General features: G+C 38.2%; 1 protein-coding gene and 1 pseudogene across 1 annotated transcript; both read right to left on the bottom strand.

Moving 5' to 3' along the window:
• Positions 1-211: 211 nt before the first annotated feature.
• On the bottom strand, positions 212-868 carry LOC128616194 (nicotinamide/nicotinic acid mononucleotide adenylyltransferase 1-like; annotated as a pseudogene).
• Positions 869-1794: 926 nt separating this feature from the next.
• LOC128615764 (serine/threonine-protein kinase pim-1-like) lies at positions 1795-2951 on the bottom strand. Its single transcript, XM_053638086.1, has 3 exons — positions 2905-2951; positions 2572-2613; positions 1795-2325 (listed from the first exon to the last, which is right to left on the bottom strand). The coding sequence occupies exons 2-3, from the start codon at positions 2605-2607 to the stop codon at positions 1795-1797; spliced, it is 567 nt and encodes a 188-aa protein (XP_053494061.1). The 5' UTR covers positions 2608-2613; positions 2905-2951.
• Between the last annotated feature and the right edge of the window lie 17081 nt (positions 2952-20032).

Genomic DNA, 20032 nt, shown 5'->3' with positions numbered 1-20032 from the left:
TTTTGCAAAGCCTTGTCCCACTCTGACAATTACCCATAATCCCATTATGTTTATGTATATATTTCTGTGGTTATATTTCAGTGTTTTAACAAGTGTTTCAAAAATAAATCAACAAAAAGGACTGACCAGACCACCAAAATAAAGGACAAATGATCCTGTTCCAGTTTATTTATTTCAGTCACTACATACAGTCACAGGAGTGAGGTGCATTTGGTGTTTCCTGAAAAACACTCAAACACTCAACAGCAGCAAACTGTTATGTTGCCCTGTTATATCTTTGAAGAGGAGCAAGTGTGACATCTGTGTTCTTCTGCTCACTCTCAGCTCTGTACAGATTCTGATCTTGGATGTAGTGCACCACAGGATCAGGCAGCAGGTAGCGCACACTCTGGCCCTTGCACACAGCTCGTCTCACGTGTGTGGCCAAGATCTCATTGGTCACCCATTCCTTCACGATGTGGATGTTCTTATGATGATTGCACAGCACATCAGACTGGTAGACAAACTTCTCTGCATCATAACCACTCCTGGTGATGCACACAATCCAAAAGCGGCCCGCGATCTCCACAATGTCCTCCTTCTTCCACTGATTGGGGATACTGAAGGACACCAACATGTCTGCTCCACACAACAGCTTGAGCTAAAGAGTTTCTGATCTGTTGTGATCTGATGAACTTTCCTCATTTTCCTCCAGTCTTCTCTTCTTTGAGAACTTTAGTGTGTCCACCTTGTCATGGTTCTCCTCTGCTGATGATAACTCAGCATGATGGTGTCTAATAACTTTGACTGTTTCCACCCACTCAGCCTGCTGACTCTCCCAGTCAACTACATTGATCCAGCTAGAGTTCTTTGTTGCTAATTTGGCCATCTGTGACGGGCCATACCCTCAGTATGCCGGAGTGGGTATACTCATTCCCACAGCGTGAAACTCACGCAATGTTGAGGTTCCTTTAAAAGGGAACATCTGAGTTATGCATGTAACCTTGTTCCCTTCTCAGGGAGCAAGGTTAAACCGTGTAAACCATGTCATCAGCCTTATTATCTGAGCTGAATCGTGTCTTCACTTCAGATAATGAGGATGATGACATGGTTTACAAGCGCCATTTTATAATGCCATGTCACCTGACCACGGCAGGCCTATAAATAAGCGTGATTTCACACAGAATTCAGATACTAGTCACATGCAAGGGCGCTTCCCACAACGTGAAGCCCACGCAACATCATCGTCTTTTCTCAGGGAACATGGTTACATGTGTAACCCTGACATTTTGACTACTACATATGGTGGTAGTCCATCATCCATCTCCATCACATCCTGCATCCCCTCGATATAGATGCGTTCTTAATATAATCCCAAAAGTACAGAAATCTCTGTTGGAGAACTCAATACTGATCCAGTACAATCTCTGTACTCTAGACTATTATAGCATGTCTTAGCTAAGTGTAATTAAATATATTCTATTCCAACTCTCTCACCTGGGCTCTGTCCTGAAGTTCCATAGTAAACCACTTGTGGCTCAGGATTTCCTCAAAAGTTGGCTGATTATGAGGGTTTTTCAGGTACCATGATATCAGATGGCAGCACTCTGTGTTGGTAGTTATGAGACAGGGTGAGAGAGAAATTAAAACTCAAACAAATATGAATAATTTTTACAGTCAGTAGTTTTACATCTTTATCCTACAGTTCTAAATGTGATGCTTCGGAAATGCTAATTATTTTCTCACCTTCAGAAACGGACTTTGAACACTTCTCAATTATACAATCTAAGCTGGGAAAGCAAATGTGTCCACAGATCAACCAAGAGTACAGCCAAACTCCAGAAGTAAGTAGAAAGTCCTAAACAGAAAGCAGGTGTTTGATTGATTGAAAAAAGAGAGAGAGCAGCAACCATAACAAAATAAAAATTCTCCACTGCACTGATTATATCCCATATCTCCTCTGAACCGACCTGAATAGCTTGTGCAAATGTAGTTTTCTAACAGAAACTCTCCACAGCCAAAGTCGATCAACTTCACCTCCAGCGTGTCCGTATTTACGAGAACATTATCGGCTCGGATGTCACCGTGAACAACTCCCCGTTTAAAGCAGTGATGAGCAGCTCGAAACACCTGCAACATTATATCTCGACTCAGACGTTCAGACAACCGACCATCTTTCTTACTTTCACAGAATTTCCGGAGGTCCATGCAGGGGACGGATCGCTCCAGCACCAAGACGAAAGAAGTGCACACGTCGATCCGTTCCAACAGCTCCACCACGTTCACACAGGGAGGCGGCTTGGACACCATTTCCATTAATGCCACCTCCCAAGGCTTCTCTCCACGCTACAATTACAAACAGACATGGTTAGCATGGGTTTAGAGAGAACATGTCCGTGGAGAAGGTTTGGATTGGTACTGAATCTAGATCAACACTCTTCCTCTGATATCTTTTATGAGCAATCGGTAATAAAGTCTAGGAACAAGTAAATGGATGCATCATTTTTGGTCTAGATCTGCTCTATAATGTGATTGTGATTTACACCTTACTGCTTCTCTACAGAATCTCTGAAGTAAAGGAAGTTTACTTACGACTGAGTCTTCAGCCATTTTGAGCATATATTTCATGGCAGCCTGTTCACATGGACAAAACAGAATGAGTCATTTCAACAATCCATCATTGTAGTAATTAATATAAGAACTATAATTATGTTTATAATAATATTTATTATATTTATATTATAATTAGTGCAATTCACAGCCATTACATTTTAGGTGTCAGCAAATGGAAACTTTCCTGTGCATTATAAATTCATTGATCCACAATCCTACATTGGGTGAATTATTGTACATGTGGATTCTACATCCTTGGTGTGTGCTGCTGTTAAATTACAAGTCAAACAAATTAGTATTTAACCCTCTTACCCCGTATGGCCGAAAAACCGGCTTGCCCGTCTTTGATCTATTCCCGTAAGGACGATATACCGGCTTGGTCGTCTATGCCAAATACCCGTAAGGCCGATATAGCGGTTTTACAGTGTAAACGTTATCCCCGTAAGGCGGTGTACTGGCATTACTCTGCTATGATTCCTTACTTATTTAATTATTATTTTTTAACCCGGAAGGTTGATGACGTCACAACGTGATTACGTTTTTACGCCGGCATTACGATGAAGATCCAACCGTGAATATTGGTGTAATAGTAGAAGTGAACTAAAAATGCCAAAGCGAAAAGCTAATCGTGTTCCAGCTAAAGTTACACCTACAGTGAAAAAAAAGAAAACATACACAGTTACACAGGCGAGAGCGAGGATTCTAAATAGTGACAGCAGTGAAAGTTCAGGCGATGTTGAAACCGAAACCGAAACTGATAGAGACGCAAACTCTCCTGATTCAGACCCTGATCCGTCTTCATCTTCAGTATCAACCAGTGCGACTGACACTTGGACCATTTCTGTGCATTCGTGAAAACACTACCTGCTGGTCTGATTATCACCAGAAACTTGACTTTTGGCGCTAAAATGCATTTATTTATTTATTTATTTATTTATTTATTATTTACTTGAATTTATTCAAAGGCATTGACCACGCTCATGCTCGTATGGTACTTCAAAATGAGTATAAGGATTTTAGCGAGCATTTTTCGTCATTTCTCTAGTTAAGAATTGTGCTCTAAGTGGAGTAAAAACACTGAACTGCTTCATTTTCGAAGTAATATTACACAAATACATTATTATAAGTTGTTTCAAGGCCTAAAAATGTTCAAATTAAAATGCTGATTTTGGGGCCAATTTTGGCCTGGAAACTCAGGGTTGTGGGACATAATACTGTGGGAACTAAGGGGTAAGAGGGTTAACTCCTCTGTTACGCACACACACACGCACACACAAAATCCTTCAATTCAATAGAAATAAGACTGAAAGAGCCTCGTGTTCTTGTCGTCTCTTGCAGTACACAGTGATGACGCGTGTTTGTTGATAATGATTGCATCACCGAATTGTTGTTATGCAATCCTGTCTCTGAATATCTGTCTTAAATATGAGCATCTGGATTAAATTAAATGGACTAAGTAACAGTAAGTTCCAGATACGTGTATTTTGTAATAGTCCAGTTTCTGTCTCTGTAAGAGAAATAGACAGTATAAATACTTGTGTGTAATTTTTGCAGATATCTAAACACCGATCGTTTCTGTCCCTCACCAAAGACTTACATTTAGCTGTAAGTACATAAAGCTGTGCTGGATTTTAACTTTATAATAAATCATTACACGGTGCAATTATGAAAATCTAGACTATTCAACTTTTGTTTTCCAACCGAATTTAAAAAGCTAATTTTATTGAGTTATGTGTCGCTAGCTACACAGCACTGTACGTACCTTGGGACTCCTGAGACTCATAACTACATGATATGGACTCCACCACGTCAACATAAAAGTGAGAATGTGCACTGAATGCTCTGTACAGCTGGAAAAGTTTTAGCAGCCACTCTGCTTTTTCTTCTTCTGTCCCTTGGAGCAGCCTGTCACAGAGCTACAATAGAGACAGGGAAAGTAAAGCACTGATGAAGACTTTGCATTTGTAGCCTAGAAGCAAACATGAATCCTCCTACTTACCATTATAACCCATTCCATAAAGTAGCTGTTGATGAGCCGAGGGAACGTGAGGATGTTTCTAGCACCTGAGCACAAAGTCCAGCATCAGCTAGATCGCAGGCGTAAAGGTACTTGAACTCCTGAAACAGGTAGAGAACCCTTCATTCTCAGTACAATGGTTCCTAGTTGAATTTGAGATGAAAAAGAGAAGAGTAATTCAAACCTGGAAGTGTGGCTGGCCGACCCCTGGGGTCAGAGACAGCACGTACTCATAGATCTCAGTTCTCTCAATCACCTCCTTTGGGACTGAGTGATGGTTATTAACCCTTGTACAAAGAAAAAAACATATCAAGTTAAGAAAATAAACACACACAAGCTTACAGATACATGCTCAGGAAACTGCTCTCTCTCTCTCTCTCTCTCTCTCTCTCTCTCTCTCTCTCTCTCTCTCTCACACACACACACACAACGTACCAGTCATATCCAATCACGTGAAATCGTCTACGTGATCCCAGCACCATTTGCGCCACCACGTAGCAGATATGTGATGCGTAGATCAATCCTCTGGAGCCTGAAGATGAAAAACCAAACGAGCATGTGAGGATCAGCGTCCATAATCCGGTCCACTTTAATAGGAACTCCAGCTCATTCATGGAATTATCAAATCATTTTTCTCAAAATAACTTCTTCCAACAACCAAGCAACAGTCAAAGTCACTGAGATTCTTTCCTCATTCTGATATTTGCAGTGAACATTAACTGAAGCTCTTGAGCTGTATCTACATGACTTTATACATTGTGCTGCTGCTGCCACGTGATTGGCTGATGTATGGATGTTCCTAATAAAGTGGACAGTAAGTGTAGTTAATTCCAGAAAAATCCTGTTACTGTGGAGTGTATCCGTACCTAAATCGTCATTTCCATTACAGAAGTTCTCCATAATCATCCAGAAGAAATAGGATTTCTGTTGATCAGGGTCATCCAGGTGTTGCAAACAATCCTGATATTTCCCCTGGATAAATCTGATCAGGTCGTCCTTCTGCACCTTATCACTGCAACAGATGATGTATAAACAACTGGATTATATAGATTACTGCGCATACACACACACACACACACACACACACACGCTTTAACCACCTGGTGATACGCTTCAGAACATCAATGCAAATATTTAACGTGTTAGAGAAGAAAGAGCATCGCACCTCATCAGAGGACCAAGAAATAGTGCATCCTGCCCATCAGGTCCTTCTTCTGGTCCAGGTGTAAAAACCTCAGTGCCATTTTTCACGTCAGGCACAGACATCGTCTTCACAAAGCTTTTCCATATCTACAGAACAGCAGCAGTTTATATGGATATTGTTATTTATATGCTTAAAGGTATTTTTATTTTTATATCCGTCTCTTCAGTTTGGCCATGGATGTGACACCTGAGGTTTTGCTAACGATATTTAAAGCTCTGAATGGTTTATCTTAATCATAATTCAGTTCAATTCAGTTTTATTTGTATAGCACATTTAACAATGGATATTGTCTTAAAGCAGCTTTACAGAACTGTATAAATTCAGGATATTTTATAATCAAATCTTGGTTCAGCTGATGCAGGTTTACTATCAATAACTAGCATTAATCACGGCTCAGACAGCAGGTGATTTATTTCTCACATCACCACTCAAGTCTGGAATAGTGCTGTAGAGAATATTGAGAATGCAGGCTCAGTAAATCCCTTTAAATGCAGATTAGAAACCTGTTCCAACTGTTTCTATGATAAATAAATGTGAATAATTCAATTGAAAAACAGGAAAGCACTGTTAAACTACAGTTTCACCTGATTTATTTACCAATAATTAACCAATAATTAAGGAAATAGTCAATAATGTAGGTGTAATTTCTGCACGGTTTTAGTTTAGGAACTATTTCAAACTAGAGATGGCACAATACGACTTTCTCTTAACTGATACTGAAGCCTTGAGTATCAGCTGATACCAATACCATCCGATATTGTTTTCTTTTAGAAACTACTAAGCTTTCAAACGCATGGTTTGTTTAACTGAAGCACTTCACAGTTCAACCCTTTCATGCAAAAATCACTTGCCAATAAATATAATAAATATAATAAAGTATAATTACAGCAAAAACATTTCTGGTTCCAAAAATACATTTCTTTTTTTCATAATACAACTCCAGTTTGCTACAGGATCCGATATCCGATATGTTTTCTCTGATATCTCTCCACCATTTTTTTTGTGCTGGAATCACAATATATAGCACCCATACTATATATATATATATATTAACATCATGAACTGGATATGAAATATACTACTCTACAAATATAGTTTTCAGCACAAGCAGCTCGGCAAAAAACAAAGTTTGCCAAAACTTCCGCTTCACTTCCGGTGTAAAATATTAGCAGTGCAGAGATTACAGAGATTACAAACTGCAGCTTTATCGTCATTCCTCACAAGAGACATCATCTTTACACACAGCACCAAATGTGTTTTCCCGCCCTCTTTTGATTGATAGGATATAATTGGCCCTGATCATCAGATGTTTGATGCCGATTTGCGATACCGATTATTGGCAGATACATTGGTGCATCTCTAGTGCACAGTCATACACTCGTCTTCTAAATGTATCTCTAATCTGTGGTGTGTTCAGTGAGTTTACACACCTGTCAGTTTTAACACAGGGACGAAATCTTTCTCACCTGAATAATGTACTTCCCAAAGAACAAATGAGCAAACGTTCAGCAGCGCTGTTCTGTCTCCATGACAACAGACAAAAAATTCTAAAATTATATGCTATATCCTCCCCAAAAAAATTACACGACACCACTGCAGTAACGCTCCAACACTCTCACCTGGCAGGAATAAAACACTTTCTCATTTTATTTTTATGCCTTTATTTATTTGTTTCAAGCAGTTAAGCTTGTTTTAGTTCACCTTATTTGTATTAAATTTCAGAATTCCATAAAATGTCTTTAGTAACTGTTAAAATTTACCTCATAACCATCATAATGTACTTTATTACTACGCACTTACATTTATATATATTATTAACATATAATATATATGATATATATTATATAAATACAGTGGGGGAAAGGAGTATTGGACGCCTCAACATTTTTTTCAGTAAATATATTTCCAATGACGTTATTCACATTAAATTTTCATCAGTATTAACTCAAGAAATCCGGAAATATAAAGAATTCACAACAATAAAGTCCATAAATGAAGTTATGTGTAATAGAGCGGAATGACACGGGAAAAAAGTATTGAACACGCTAACTGAAATTTATTGAATACTTAGTGGTGAAGCCTTTGTTTGTAATGACAGCTTGAAGATCCTTCCTTTATGAAGAAATTAATCGGCGCAGTATTCAGGTGTGATTTTGGCCCTTTCTTCTAAACATATTGTCTTTAAATCTTGTTCAATTGGATTCAAGTCAGGTGATTGACTGGGCCATTCTGATACCTTGATTTTTTTTTTCTCTGAAACCAATTGAGAGTTTCCTTTGCTGTATGCTTTGGATCGTTGTCCTGCTGGAAGGTCCACCCATGTCTCATCTTCATCATCCTGGTGGATGGCAGCAGATTCTTCTCAAGAATCTCCCGGTAAAGGGCTCCATGAAACATTCCTTCAATTATATGACGTCTGCCAGTACCATGTGATGAAAAACAGCCCCACACCATGATGCTTCCACCTCCAAACTTCACTGTTGATATAGTGTTTTTAGGGTGATGTGCAGTGCCATTTCTTCTCCAAACATGGTGTGTAGTATGACAGTCAAAAAGTTTCATTTTGCTCTCGTCTGACCAGACTACACTCTCCCAGTATTTCATAGGCTTGTCCAAATGAGTTGCAGCAAACTTTAAACGAGCTTTGACATGCCTTTTCTTTAGTAATGGAGTCTTGCCTATTGTTTTCTCTGTGATGATGGCACCTGCTGCCTCCTCTGTGATGATGGCACCTGTTCAAAGGGAAGGTTTCCATATCAATGTTCTAGATGACATGTCAATTAAGAGCTCATTGAATAAGCAATGTTTTTGTGGAAAACACTGATGGGTCAAATCCTTTCTTTTAAAAATTGCTAAACTACTGTATGTACTAGATTAGATCTGCTCTGCTCAAAGGTTCATAATGCTAAAATATTTTTTAAATGGTGTTCAGATCGATGTTTACTTACATTTTACTCAGATTTTTATGGACTGATGAGTTGGTAGCCCTGCTTTGGCACATAGATTGCAAATGCAAATTATTAATACTGAACCTTAACCATGGATTTCTTTTGGATTTTAAGACTTAAGACCAGTACCAGACCATGGGTACCAAAATAAGGTCATTTCAATTTCCAAAAAGTGTTCATTTTCATGAAAGGTGCCAATAATTCTGGAGCGGTGATGTGTTTAGTCACTAGATGGAGACAAACATGTACAAGACCATCAAAATGACTTATTTCAAGCTTCTGCCTATACAGTGCATTTGGAAACATAAGTTAACTTAATATTTGACATTAGTGAATCTGTAATCTCTAATCTCATCATTTAGTCATTATCTAGTTAGATTTAAAAAAAAAAAAAAAAAAAAAATTGCAGGTTATTATTCCCACGAATATTTTTACACACTAATTGAAGGTAGACTGGGTGTATGGTGGCTTAGCGGTTAGCATGTTTGCCTCACACCTCCAGGGTTGGGGGTTTGATTCCCACCGTGGCCCTGTGTGTGTGGAGTTTGCATGTTCTCCCTGTGTCGTGGGGGTTTCCTCCCCAAGTCCAAAGACTCATGTTGTAGGTTGACTGGCATTCTTTTTTTAATTAATTAAGTTATTTATTAAACCCAGCCCTGTTCAGTTAGTAAATTGAGCTTGTGAAGACTACCGGAGAAAAAGCTGATCTGAAGATACTCAACGTTTGCAAATCAACAGCGAAAATCTGAAGATCACACCAGTCTCCTGTCTACAGATTCATTTTTGCTGAATTTCTAAAGCAATCCTTTAGTAACGGGTGACTTTTGTTAGAGTTGTTAGAGTGGAAGTTGACATTAAAGTCACAAATTTAACAAGACGTTAGATGTATGTCAAAGATGTTACACATGTCTCTTATCACAAATAAATCTAAAACTGTTGAAAAGCAAACTGTTAAGATATTCTTGGTTAAAGCAATCAAAATAATAGGGTGTGATTATTCTGCTTGGTTGAATGGGAGATCTTCTCCAGCTCCATGGAAGCAATGTTTTCTGCTTTAGGCCTTGTGAAATGTGTCCTGTTGACTCAGATTGTGAGACTGTTTGGTTTTTTTAATTACTTAAAGAAGACGCAAGGATGTTTGCAGTTTTAGATCATTAGACACCTTAATGGGGAACATTGTAGCGACAGCATGTCAGTGGGGAGGCAAACCTTTTGAGCTCATTAATAAACAAAATGGCTGCCTCTGATCCAGTTGCTGTAATATTTATGCTCATTAAATGATCATTAAATTGTTTCGTAGTACTTTTTTTTTCTACCAAGAAAGCAAGGGAAGGCAAACTTATGCACTGTAGCTTCAACAGAAAATTAACCATTTGATATGACTTCTTTGTAAGATAAGATACGAGGGAATTTCCCCAGTTTGGGATCAGTAAAGTTTTTATCTTATTATCTTTATCTTCTTTGTATGAATTGTGGTAATTCTGTTTATGTTTATGTTTATGTTAATGAACGAGTAGTAATGTTTTAATGTTCTGCTCCTTACATTGTTTGTTGAATTAAGTAAGAATTGTATGTTAATGTTTCATTGTAAAAGTTAAACAATTGAATAAGTTATCTTTGGTGTGAAGCTTTCAACAGTTAATTCTCCCGTAATGAGTCCTAATGTCTGTCCATTTTACTTATTCTGCTCCTTCATTTATTCAATAATTGGATTCATAATGGGCCCATTTCTAAAACTTTAGCACTCACACTTACTCATTTCCTCCCCTGATGAATAACAGGCTTTTATAACAACCATGACTGCCGTGGGACTATTATAACGAACAGATCTTTTAGTCCTTTATTTGTTTCACTATAATTAAGTGCACTGAGCCATGCGGTGATGTGGGAGTTTGTTATGACTATTTATACAGTTAAAAATGAGTCCCCATTTTCAGTGTCGGGTTTGGGTGGAAAGCAGGTTTTATTGAACGAATCCATGTGAACTAATCAATACAGGAAAGTAATGATGATGGGCATTAGGCAGGCAAAGGGTTAGATCTACTCTGATCAGCCATAACATTAAAACCACCTGTTTAATATTGTGTAGATTCCCTTTGTGCTGCCAAAACAGCTCTGACCCTTCGAGGCATGGACTCCGCAAAACCGCTGAAGGTGTGCTATGATATCTGGCACCAAGACATTAGCAGCAGATCCTTCAAGTCCTATAACATCTAGCACATCCCACAGATGCTAGATCAGATTGAGATCTGGGGAATTTGGTGCCCAAGTCAACACCTTGATCTCTGTCATGTTCCTCAAACCAGTGGTTCTCAAAGTGGGGGCCTCAACAATTTGGTGTGAAAAATAAATTCTCACTCTCAGACAACCACACACACACACACACACACACACACACACACACACAATCAATTCCTAATGTAATGTAATGTAAAGATGTAAGATGTAATTATTAATTTTTTAAAAAAGAGGGATATATTCAGAAGTCTGTATATTTAATGTATTTTAAAGACATCTTGCAAAAGGGGGGGGCTCGGTCAAATGTTAATGCCATTTGGGGGGCCTTGCCCTGGAAAAGTTTGGGAACCCCTGCCTCAAACCATTCCTGAACATTTTTTTCAAAGTGGCAGGGCGCATTATCCTGCTGAAAGAGGCCACTGCCACTAGGGAATACCACTGCCATGAAGGGGTGTACTTGGTGTGCAACAATGTTTAGGTAGGTGGTACGTGTCAAAGTAACCTCCACGTGAATGCCAGTTCCCAAGGTTTCCCAGCAGAACATTGGCCAGAGCATCACACTTCATCTGCCAGCTTGCAAGTCGTCTAGCCATCACAGTTTGGCCCTTGTCATAGTTGCTCAGATTCTTGCCCATTTTCCCTGCTTCCAACAGAAGTTCAAGAACTGGCTGTTCACTTGCTGCCTAATATCTCACCCCTTGACAGGTGCTACTGTAACAAGATAATCATTTGATTCACATCGCCTATCAGTGGTTTTAATGCTATGACTCAGCTTTTTGATTCTAATCTTTCAGCTCTTTAAGGTGATCGTGGAGCGCCAACGCGGTATATGCGATGTATTTATGGAACAGCATTACTCTTTCAGTGTAATTTAATGAATGTTTCCTTTTCAACAGCTATTTGACTGTTTATTTGTGATGCTTGTTGATGTACTTGACTACATCAAGTATATTTTGGATGGTGCTCAAATATCAGAATAAATGGAAATTAATCTTAATGCGGCACAATAACATTAATGCATGGATACTTACTGTGTTTGTTAAAGCACATTTGTAGTGCCTTTCCAATTTAATTGTTATTTGGCTTAAGTAGATTTTATATGGTGAATGAATCTTTAAAATAAGATTAATTTATTCGTTCATCTTCAGTACTTATTTTGTCCTAGTCGGGGCGCAATGGACCCGGAGCCTATCCCAGGAACACTGGACACCATGCGCTCTCGCACACATTCACACACTTAATGTACACATTTATTATAGGCAATTTACCTAATGCCATGTTTTTTGATGGTTGGAGGAAACCGAAGAACCCAGAGTAAACCTGTACAAACATGAACTGTAATATTAAATGATTATTGAATTCTGTTGCATAGTACTTTTTTTCCACCCAGAAACCAAGGGGATATAAACCAGAGCTCAGGATTGAACCAGGAAAATAGAGCAATCATAATTTACTTTTTTTTTTTTTAATAATAGATTTTCCCCTCCCTTTCTTTTCTTTCTTTTCATCCTGAGAACACACACTGTGCAAGAAATAGGATCCCCATGCTTGCCTTTCTTAAAGTTATTCCCTGCTGTCTGAGGGAATTAAAATAGAAATTCAGGTTAGAAAGAGCCAGGGGGAGGGGGTAATAATAATCATCAGTGATCATGAGCAAGTTCAAACATTCTGCTTTCTGTACCTTGCAGAGACTTGCTGCTTTATTCTATTTATTTATTTTTTTAAAATAGTAAATCGTATCTTGTCCCTATTTTTTTTTTTTTTTAATAGATTCCTAAAATCAGAAAGCAGAAAGCAGCACTGGCCACCATTTTTTGGAAAATATCTTAAAAGTGGATTCTGTTATTGTAGAAATGTGAGGATGTTGGAATATGTTCACCATGCCCTTTCCAAGAGTGTGTGTGTGTGTGTGTGTGTGTGCACGCACATCTGCTCACTACCTTCACATGGCATGTATCTGACTTAAACATAGCCACCTGTGGTGGTAGAAAGTTTGTGCCATCGTTGGTCTCGGTAATGCGCATGAAAATATGCCTGAGAATGAGCCATCAGCCGCTGGCGTCACTGAGAAGGAACATAAAAAAAACAGATGAATGATAATAAAGGGAGCATAAAGATGGATCATTTGAGGTTATGGAATACGGCAATGTAGATGAGACTGACTGATGGTGTGTGTAATGCGCTGGTGAATTCGAATGAATTCTTATCTATGTGACAGGTGGTGATGCCTGCTGAAAAGCTCTTTTTCATGAAAAGTGCTGCGTGCACAGCCGCCAGGCCAGCACAATGGAAGCTCAGCAGACGTGCAGAGACGTGCAGAGACGTTCAGGCTGCATGCATAATGCATTATAAGCAGGTCAGTAGAGACCCCATCTGTAGGATGCTCATACTGCAGATAAAGGACACTTTAATTACATGCAGAGGTGGTTAAGTATTGAAGCGACTTATAAATAAATCCACTGCTTAAAGTTGAAGTACAGATTCAGATTCTTCACTCGAGTTAGCAGAGAAAATTATAAACACTTAACATTTACTTAATGCCTCAAATGCAACACTAATTGTGATAAATTAGTGCTGCTTTCATCAATCAACCAAGGACTGTGAAAAATCATTAGCTAAGGCTAACAAAAGCTTTATTTTATAAGTGTTAGCTTGGATTGCCTTAAGAATTTGAAGCTTGAAGCCATATGATGAAAAAAAAAAACTATTTATGCTTTAAGTTCCCCCTCTGATCATAACTGCATATAGACATGACATGACATGAGGCATGCATAGTTAATGAATCAAACACATGAATTAGTCTGGTTTCACCCAATTAGCATAATGCATAATTCATGACCTATACAGTTCCCTCTAAAAATATTGGAACGGCAAGGCCAATTCATTTGTTTTTGCTGTAGACTGAATACATTTGGGTTTGAGATAAAAAATAAAAAAAATATATGAGAAGAGAGTTTATCATTTCTGCTTTTATTTCCTGGTATTTATATGTAGATGTGTTACACAACATGGAACATAACACTTTGTATCAGACCACCCAATTTGTAGGCAAGCAAAAATATTGGAAAATGTGACTGACAGGTGAGCCTTGTTAACCAGCTGTGTCCTGTTAGATCAACTTTTTTTAAAAAATAAATAGCTCTGAAAATCTTCTCTTGGTTTTAGCCTTCAGTTTTACCTGTAAAGACTGCATTTGTTGCTAAAAAGGATAAACCAACATGAAGACCAGAGAGCTGTCTATGGGAGAAAAGCAAGCCATTTTAAAGTTGAGAAAATCAATTGCACTAACATTGGGAAAAGCATCACAAAAGAAGAAACCAACAATTTGGTGATGTCGATGAGTCACAGGCTTGATGCAGTTATTGCAAGCAAGGGATATTAAAGGGAAAGTTCACCCAAAAAATAAAATTCCCCTCATTTCGTTCCAAACCAAAACTTTCAAGCTCTAAAAAGTTCATAAAGGCATTGTAAAAATAATCCATGTGACTCCAGTCACCTAAAGCATAGTCGTTATGAATGCTTTGTGTGTGCAAAAAAAACAAAAAATAAGTATTTATCCACAAAATAGCTTCACTTCCGCATAGATCTCCAATGCGCATTCACAAGAGAACCACAACGCATATATGTTGTTGTTAACGCAAGAGCGGACAAAAAAAAATACAAGGATTACTTTTAAGATGCCTTTATGAACTTTTTGGAGCTTGAAAGGTTTGGTTACTGGACTGTAAATGGAGGAACAGAAATCTCCCAGGTTTCATTAAAAATGTCTTCATTTGTGTTCCAAAGATGAATGAAAGTCTTACGGGTTTGGAATGTCATGAGGGTGAGTAATTGATGACAGAATTTTCATTTTTGCATGAACTATACCTTTAAGTGTTATTTACTTTAATTTGTGCCAAGACTTATCTGTTCCTATACTTTTGTTTGACTAAACCCTGGTTGGTTTGATGCAAAAGGTTCTATGTTTTATGTTGTTTAACACATCTAGATGTAAATACCAGAAAAAAGAGCTGAAATCCTAAACTCTCGTCTCATATCCATCTTTTGATCTCAAACCTAAATGTCTTGGGTGTACAGCACAAATGAATGAATTGGCCATGCCGTTCCAACAGTTTCAGAGGGGACTGTATATGCATGATGCATTATAAATATCCTCTGCTTTACTGGTTTCCTCCCACTCCTCCCATGCAATCCAGTAAACGTGCAGTAAATCACATTTACAGAATGCTTTAATTGAGGTATCTTCCTTGCAAATGCTTCCACATCATCTAGGAAACACATTTTGCAGGATTACACAAATTGCTAAAAGTGATCCAGATGAAATATTTACATCAGAATGGCACACACATCATCCACATCATCTCCTGCTTTTCACACGGCACTGAAAGAAAGCCTCTTCTCAGAATTAACATTTTCACATCAAAATTCCACAGAAGGTGTCGATTAATTTTGTAGAAGGACAGCTCTGACAGCTGCAAATTACAGGTTTTCATTTGTGGAGTAACTGCTGCTATGTGACGAGGACGTGTACAGCGGAGGCAACATGTAAACGAATTTTGAAAAGGTGTGTAATTATTGATGCGGTGAAGTTTTCTGTGAGGATATTGTTCATGCAATATTTATGAAAGGAGTCTCCAGTGTCAGCACTTCAGGACAGAGAAGTTCTCTAACATGACAAGCTGTATGTTATTTTTTTGCTCATTAACGTAGTAAGGAACAGAGAGAGAAAAATCGAAAGGCTGGTGAGGAAAAAAACAACAACGACTGTAACATAAGTGAGAACAAGAACTAACTTGTTTCATGGACATTTCACAAGATTAAATCATTTATTTAGATCCATAAATGGATAAACAATATGATATGCAGCTCTTAAATAAATAAAAATTGGCATTGGCAAATTGCAGTGGTATATGAAAACAGCGAAATAATCAACTTCACATCTCCACCATCAGGCTTAAAGCAACAATTCAGTAAACTCTATTAAACAAAGAACTCAGTACATGGGCTCAAATAATTGCTAGCACTGAGTTTAATTTCTGTTTGCATCCACAACTTTTACCTCATTTTAGAAAGACTGTGCAATCTGAGTCCTGTGCTGTCTGTGTGTGTTCATGCATTCCCACTTCAGAGGTGTTTCTGTCATCAGTGTTAACCTTTCGGCATCAATTACAGCCCCCCTGCAGCCACCATTGAATAGCAGCTCCCTCTGAATAATTGCTGGTTAATTGCCGTGTTCAGATCTGAACTGAACGATGCAAGTCTCTAGCTGGCCTCTCTCAGAATTTCTGAGCGCAGCTTTTATCATAATTACTTTCATGAACGTGACACACGTGAACCTTCTCTCAGATACGTCTGAAGAAACAGCATCACACCGGTGTCTGGCAGACGTGTAATAAAAGTGTGTAATCAGCCAGCATTGAGCTATCGATGTGGCTGATTACGATGCGGGCGACTCAATGAAGCCCAAGTAGCTAAATTGAAAATTAGCCAGTATAGGAATGTTTTCAGAGATTAAGAACGTAATAATAAATGTTATAATGTGATGTATTCAATAAAATATTTCAAATGTAATCGTACAAACCTAATGTTTCTTAATTTTCTGTAAAATAGCTTGTGATTGTGGTTTCATAATAATTAGCCAGATGCAACCCAAGCTACTGGTTTACACAGTACAATAGCTAAACTGTTAACATGTTATTAAAAATGGTATGCTACTGACCTTTATATAGTATATAGCAATATAATAACAAGCCTAATATTAGCTTTCTAACTTCTTAGAAAACCTGGATACTGGTTTACACAATATACTACTGCAGGTGTTCCCAAACTTTTCCAGGGCAAGGCCCCCCAAAGGGCATTAACATTTGAACAAGGCCCCCCTTTTGCAAGATGTTTTTAAAACACATTAAAAATACAGACTTCTGAATGTATCCCCCCCCCCCTTTTTTTTTTATTTATTAATGATTACATCTTACATCTTTACATTACATTACATTAGGAATTGACTGTGTGTGTGTGTGTGTGTGTGTGTGTGTGTGGTTGTCTGTGAGTGAGAATTTATTTTTCACACCAAATTGTTGAGGCCCCCCGGGCGCCCCCTGGCGGCCCCCACTTTGAAAACCACTGTACTACTGTATTCATAATATGTACTACCTACCTAAACAGTGTTGCACACCATAGATAATGTTAGCTAGCTTGCTATAAATTATTATATATTTATACTAATGTTAGCTTCTCTTCTCTCCCTCTCACTCTGTCAATGTACCTGTAACAGAGACTCATTTCATCTATCTATCAATGCCACACTCTCTCTCCATCCATCTCTCTATCAATCTACTTTTAGCACACATACACACACTCTCTGTCTTTATATTTCATTCTATCAATCTACCCGTGTCACTCTCTCACCCCATCTGCCTTTCTACTTGTATCACTCTGTCATCTATCTTTCTACCAGTAACTGTCTGTCTTTTTGTCTATCACCCTTTCTTTCTGTCTGTCTTTCAGCTTCAAACTATCTTCAAGCTTATGAAACAGTTTCAAACTTTCAGATGGGCTTTGTCAAGCCAACATCAAAGTTTGTCATGATGAACTTTTTGTTTTTACAACTTTCAATGTAAGTACAATTTTTTTTATGTTGTTTTTGTACATGGATTTCTTTCTTTTTTTTCAATAGGGCAGTGATTTATTATGATTGAAGTGCTCTTCGTTGAGTTTATTCCCTCCCTGTGCTGCATTCGTTAAGCAACTCAACGTGTCTGACTCACAAATATTCTCTCAATCATCAGCAAATTGGCGCAGCGCTCATACCCGGTTTTTAATGTGAAGTTTTCCATTTATGGTCACACTGACGAGTGTTGGGATGCCAGCGTTAATCATGGTGATGATCATGATTATAAGTATTATGATCAGCTTGTCGTAAACACGGTTGCCAAACCAATCATTGCATCGCTTTGAAGATTAGCCTTGCACTTTAATTATGTTTCAATTATAGGTCCATATTTTACTGAAGTAGGAAAAATGCTAATGCATTGACTGTGTCACAGGGCATGTTAATGGATTTATTGTGGAAAAACGAGTCCTTGAATCCATCCATTAATTAGCAGCTAGAGCCACAAGCCAAGAATAATCATTATAAAAAAATAGTAGTAATGTGTGTGCCCTGAGGTTAACAGCAGGAAGCAAGGAAATGGTCTATGCAGTACATTTGAAGACACTAAAAGAGGAATTAATGTAAAACACTTAAGGGTAAATTGTGCATTAAAAAAGACCTTGCTGGACTTCACTGGAATTATTCCTAAATTATTCTACTAACATTTGCATTTTTGTGTATGCAGTAAAGTGCTAATGGGAGGAAAACGGAAAGATTCCATCTCAGACAACACTAAAGGAGCTGTTTGTAATTTGTCACGGTTGCCTTTAATGTGAATTACAAGTGCATTGAAAACATGCCAAGGTCTCCACCTGTCCCTCCTGCTGAGCCACACCCATACTAAGACATTGCTTTAAATAGAAATTACTCTTTGTATTGCCTTTTATGGAGCTGAGCATGGCAATTCCAAATGGAGGTGGAGCTAATTTCAGGGCCCGAAAAATTTAAACAAAGAAATAATGATTGCAAATATTTGCAAATATTGAGAATCATTGAATGTACTAGGGGCGCATGGTGGCTTAGTGGTTAGCACGTTCGCCTCACACCGCCAGGGTCGGGGTTCGGTTGTGTGTGCGGAGTTTGCATGTTCTCTTGTGCTGCGGGGGTTTCCTCTGGGTACTCCGGGTACTCCCCAGTCCAAAGACATGCATGGTAGGCTGATTGGCGTGTCCATAGTGTGTGAATGTGTGTGTGATTGTGTGCCCTGCGATTGACTGGCACCCTGTCCAGGGTGTACCCCGCCTTGTGCCTCATGCTCCCTGGGATAGGCTCCAGGTTCCCCGCGACCCTGAAAAGGAGTAAGCGGTTGAAGGTGGATGGATGAACGTACTAGCACCTTATGTGAATATTATACCGCAGTGCTGCTGAAATCCCGACAGCTTTAAATCACAGGTTTATATTAATATGGAATGGTTTCTATAGTAACAAAGTACACAGGCACAATTTCATTTATAATTGTTGATGTGGTGAAGTTTTCTGTAAAGAGACAGTTAACATATATGCCCTTTGTTGCAGTCCGAGGTAAAGCTGTAAAATACAAGAAAGTTTTGTGGTTACTCTGTCACACAACAAGCAGCATTTCTTAGTCTTTTTAACTTCAAGAAGAGACATTGGACAGAGAAGTCAGTCTGGGTCTGGGTTGAAGTGGATATTGACTGAACTCTTTATCACATGCACTACACCAGAGATGATTGGATAATTAATCTGGAGCAAATGAACTGCTCCTAAGAAATATGTGACTTGCTGCACAACATGTGAAGCTCAGTAAGACAAAATTGCCCTACGATCAATAACAGCTGTTATTGACTCTCAGCAAAAGAAAAACTTTACTGTGTGGCTCATACTGTATAGTGGGGATAAGATTGACCCATCTTATTATTCACCTATTCATCTACGATCTGTGGGGTCCAAGCACTTTTTCGCAAAACGTGCCCCTTGTGCCAATTTCTTGCAATGTTACATAAAACTAAACTAAAGAAGCCATATATTAACATAGCGTTCAGGTTTCTTTAGATCATTGCTAACACTCTGAAAAACTATTAGAAAGTTTATATTGCATATATTTATCATGCAATTAACTATTTTATCACATTGATTTTCCAGATTGTGAACAAATGAATTTTGTTCCTTCTTTTGACAGCTTTTATATTATTAACGTATAATAGTCTGTCCAAGCTTTTCCAAAGATTGTCTAAAAAAAAAAGTCTAATCGCCTTATAGTTTTATTCTCTGTATGTAAAAGCAAAGCCCAGATATTAACAATATGGGAAAGTAAACTTGGAAATTGAGAAGCGTGTGTCTATTTATTCCCCTGTGGTTCTGCTATCTAACATATTTATTCCTGTAGAATTGAAGCATTGTCAGTTTCATTTTAATTTTAA

The sequence above is a fragment of the Ictalurus furcatus genome, chromosome 12, assembly GCF_023375685.1.
Source record: "Ictalurus furcatus strain D&B chromosome 12, Billie_1.0, whole genome shotgun sequence".
NCBI lineage: Eukaryota > Metazoa > Chordata > Actinopteri > Siluriformes > Ictaluridae > Ictalurus > Ictalurus furcatus.
This window is presented reverse-complemented; position numbering and strand designations above follow the sequence as displayed.